Here is a 3,156-nt window from a genome sequence, read left to right as displayed (position 1 = left end):
TTTCTGACGTCCTATACACCCATCCTTTCGTAGTTCACGGACTTCATGATTAAAAAAAAAAAAAAAACAAAAAAAAAAACTTCATGATTAAAAAAAATGTTATGCATGTACCCTGTCTCACTCTCTCGCTCGCTGCACATTTGCCAAAACTTCTGGTCACGAGCACGCCACGCGCGTTTGGATAAGTTGACGGTGGGTGGGGCGGCAGAGGGAGGGACTTGCCGGTTAAAGGCAAAAAGAATATCAGCCCGATCGTGTCATTTGGAGATGAAAGTTCCAAGCGTACTCATGGCCATCTGAGGGAGCAGAAGATTAAGGGACACTGGCCGGTGCGCGAAGAAAGAAACACAGCAGTTGTGGACTTATCACTCTTTTATTAGTCTGTTTAACATTTAAAAATCTGTTGTGAACGAAGCGAAAACGGATCCCAAACAGGTGAGTTGACATTTTATGTCCAAGTCTTGTGAAAGAAATAGAAAAAAACCCATATGGCTCACATTAGAGCTAATAAATTTAACACATGAAATTTTTGCAGAAAAAAACTCTTAAGCTTATTTACAGCTGTGAAAACCTTTCAAATCACCCAAGCATCATCCTATTATTTACAGTTCTATCTTTTTTATGTTCAGTGGGATGTACAGTAAAGACAGAATTACGAGCCCAAAGTTCGCTCTACAAGTTACTTTAAATTACTTTAAAAATCACAAAGTAGGACTTTTTTGCACAACAATAACAAATATTCTTCGTTTCACTTAACATTAAAGTACAAAATAACATTTAAAATGTGATTTTGGGGCGATATAGATTGCTCTGCAAAAAGTATAATAATAATAATAATAATACCGGTAATAATAATAATAATAATAATGAAGGTATTCTAACAGAGAAATGTGTGTGTGTGTGTGTGTGTGTGTTGGGGGGTTACATGTTTGTTGATTTGTATGTTGCTTGTTTAATCTTTGAGCTTTATATACTGAGTAAATCCCGTGGTGTCCCAGATTGACAGCGTCTCTGAAAGACTGGAGAATAACAGCAGGGAACCACTCATCCATCTCATTCTGAAAACAGCCATTTATTCATTAATATCCAAATTTCACAGTGAGATTGATTTGAAATAATTACTGGATTTATTTCAGAACTGTTATGCGACAGAGGTGCTTGCACTTCATATAAGTGATCTGTCCATACTGCCCTGCTGAAATGAGAGCACTCTCAGTCAGTGTGTGCTTCTTCTGGTACCCATCAGTTATAAATAATAATACAATTTTATCACGTTATGGGGAAATAGCCTCAAGGATTTACATTCACAGACACTGAATCCCAAAGTATTGAATTTGTTGTGTGGGCTCTTTTTCTTTAGATCAAAATGATGACCAAATCATTTGGGAAAAGTGGGGATGTGAGTGAGCTGGTGAGCTCCCTCAGCTGGCTCGATGATGACGGCAGCTCACAGGATGGAGATGAAAGCCCAGAATTGACGGGGCGCCATGGCCTGACTGTAGGGGGTCGCCTCCGCTCCTGCACAGAACTGGGTAGTGAGGATATGGAAGAAGAGGAGGAAGAGGAAGAGGATGAAGAGGATGGACCAAATGGAGAAAATGCTCCCAAAAGGAGAGGCCCTAAAAAGAAGAAGATGACCAAAGCTAGACAGGAGAGGTTTCGTGCACGGCGAATAAAGGCCAATGCCAGAGAACGTTCTCGTATGCATGGGCTAAATGATGCTCTGGATACTCTGCGCAGAGTGATGCCTTGCTACTCTAAGACACAAAAGCTGTCGAAGATTGAGACTCTGCGGCTGGCCCGCAATTACATCTGGGCTCTGTCGGAGGTGCTGGAAAGTGGCCAGTCCCCAGAGAGTCATGGATTTGTGGAGATGCTGTGTAAAGGTTTGTCCCAGCCTACCAGCAACCTTGTGGCTGGCTGCCTGCAGCTGGGACCCAGTCCGATGATTCTTAATAAGCTGGAAGACAAGTGTGGAGGTCCAGGAATGGGTAGTATGGTGGCTGGCCATCCCCTCAGCTACCCATCCCCAGGCCTTCCCAGCCCACCCTACGGCTCCCTCGAGGCATCGCACCTCCTCCAAATGAAAGGATTCAAGGGGCCTGTATATGACAACCCCTCCCCTAACGAGTGCAGCAGCAGCACTCCTCCATACGATGGGCCCCTCACTCCCCCACTCAGCATCAGTGGCAACTTTGCCCTGAAGCAGGAGCCATCTCCGCATGAGTCAGAGAGGAACTACACACCCCACCATGCTCACTACCTCTCATCCCACCATTACCCCACGTCCACGACAGGCAGCCTACCAGGGGGGCCTCAGGCCCACCCACTCTTACAGGCTTCTCGCTACGAGTTGCCCCTGGATGTGGCCTTTGACTCCTTTGCTCCCCCTCACCTCATCACCTCTCACATGGGTACCATCTGAAATGTGATAGTACCAGTGAATGAGTGACTGTTATGAATAGCCAGAGTAGAAGCACTGCTCCTGTATAAACTGCTGTAAAAAAAGGATGACTGTGGTACTGAGTGTATAGAGAAAAATGTTTGCTTTTATGTTGTCTAGTACTCTGGGAGAGCACTGAATGCTCAGAGAGAAGACTCATCACCTCAACTCAATCTACCTGAAACATGCACCCATAACATTTATTATTGTATTTATTTCACTTTTGTTTATATGTTAATCTTCTTTTGAACACATTGCTCCGTCAGTTTTTAAAGAGTTGAAGTAAAAATTAGTTTACCAAATCAGATGTCCTTGCTGAAGCATTATTCAGATGCTTATGTTTGAACAAATACTTTATTATTTACACGTCTACGTATAAAAAGAAATTGATCAAAAAGTCCCCCATTGTGCACTGAGGCCTACAGCCAGTTTCCTTCTGAATTTAAGAAAAGCAATGCATTTATTTATACCTGTATTTAATATTTATTTTGATAATGTCTTGTCTGTTTTATATTTTTCTCAGCACAGTTTCTGTTTCACTGTCTTGGGTTGATGCCAGCCACTGGTAGCTGTACTGTATTTAATTTATTTATTTTAAGTCTTTCAGGTACTTGTTCATTTGGTGTCACAATTTTTGTCATACTGTACTGTTAATATTTTGCTGTTTCGCACTTAATTAAATAAATATTCTTATATTATATGCTATTTCCATA

The 3,156-nt window shown here is 42.0% G+C and overlaps 1 protein-coding gene across 1 annotated transcript; it reads left to right on the top strand.

The window, feature by feature from the left end:
• The first annotated feature begins 250 nt into the window (after positions 1 to 250).
• neurod4 (neuronal differentiation 4) lies at positions 251 to 3,156 on the top strand. Its single transcript, XM_080898674.1, has 2 exons — positions 251 to 435; positions 1,361 to 3,156. The coding sequence occupies exon 2, from the start codon at positions 1,367 to 1,369 to the stop codon at positions 2,423 to 2,425; it is 1,059 nt and encodes a 352-aa protein (XP_080754800.1). The 5' UTR covers positions 251 to 435; positions 1,361 to 1,366; the 3' UTR covers positions 2,426 to 3,156.

This window comes from Rhamphochromis sp. 'chilingali' (assembly GCF_963969265.1).
Source record: "Rhamphochromis sp. 'chilingali' genome assembly, chromosome: 12".
Classification (NCBI taxonomy): Eukaryota; Metazoa; Chordata; class Actinopteri; order Cichliformes; family Cichlidae; genus Rhamphochromis; species Rhamphochromis sp. 'chilingali'.
This window is presented reverse-complemented; position numbering and strand designations above follow the sequence as displayed.

Excerpts from the sequence above, each read along its gene's own strand:
- neurod4 (XM_080898674.1), top strand. The coding sequence starts at position 1,367 with ATGATGACCAAATCATTTGGGAAAAGTGGGGATGTGAGTGAGCTGGTG.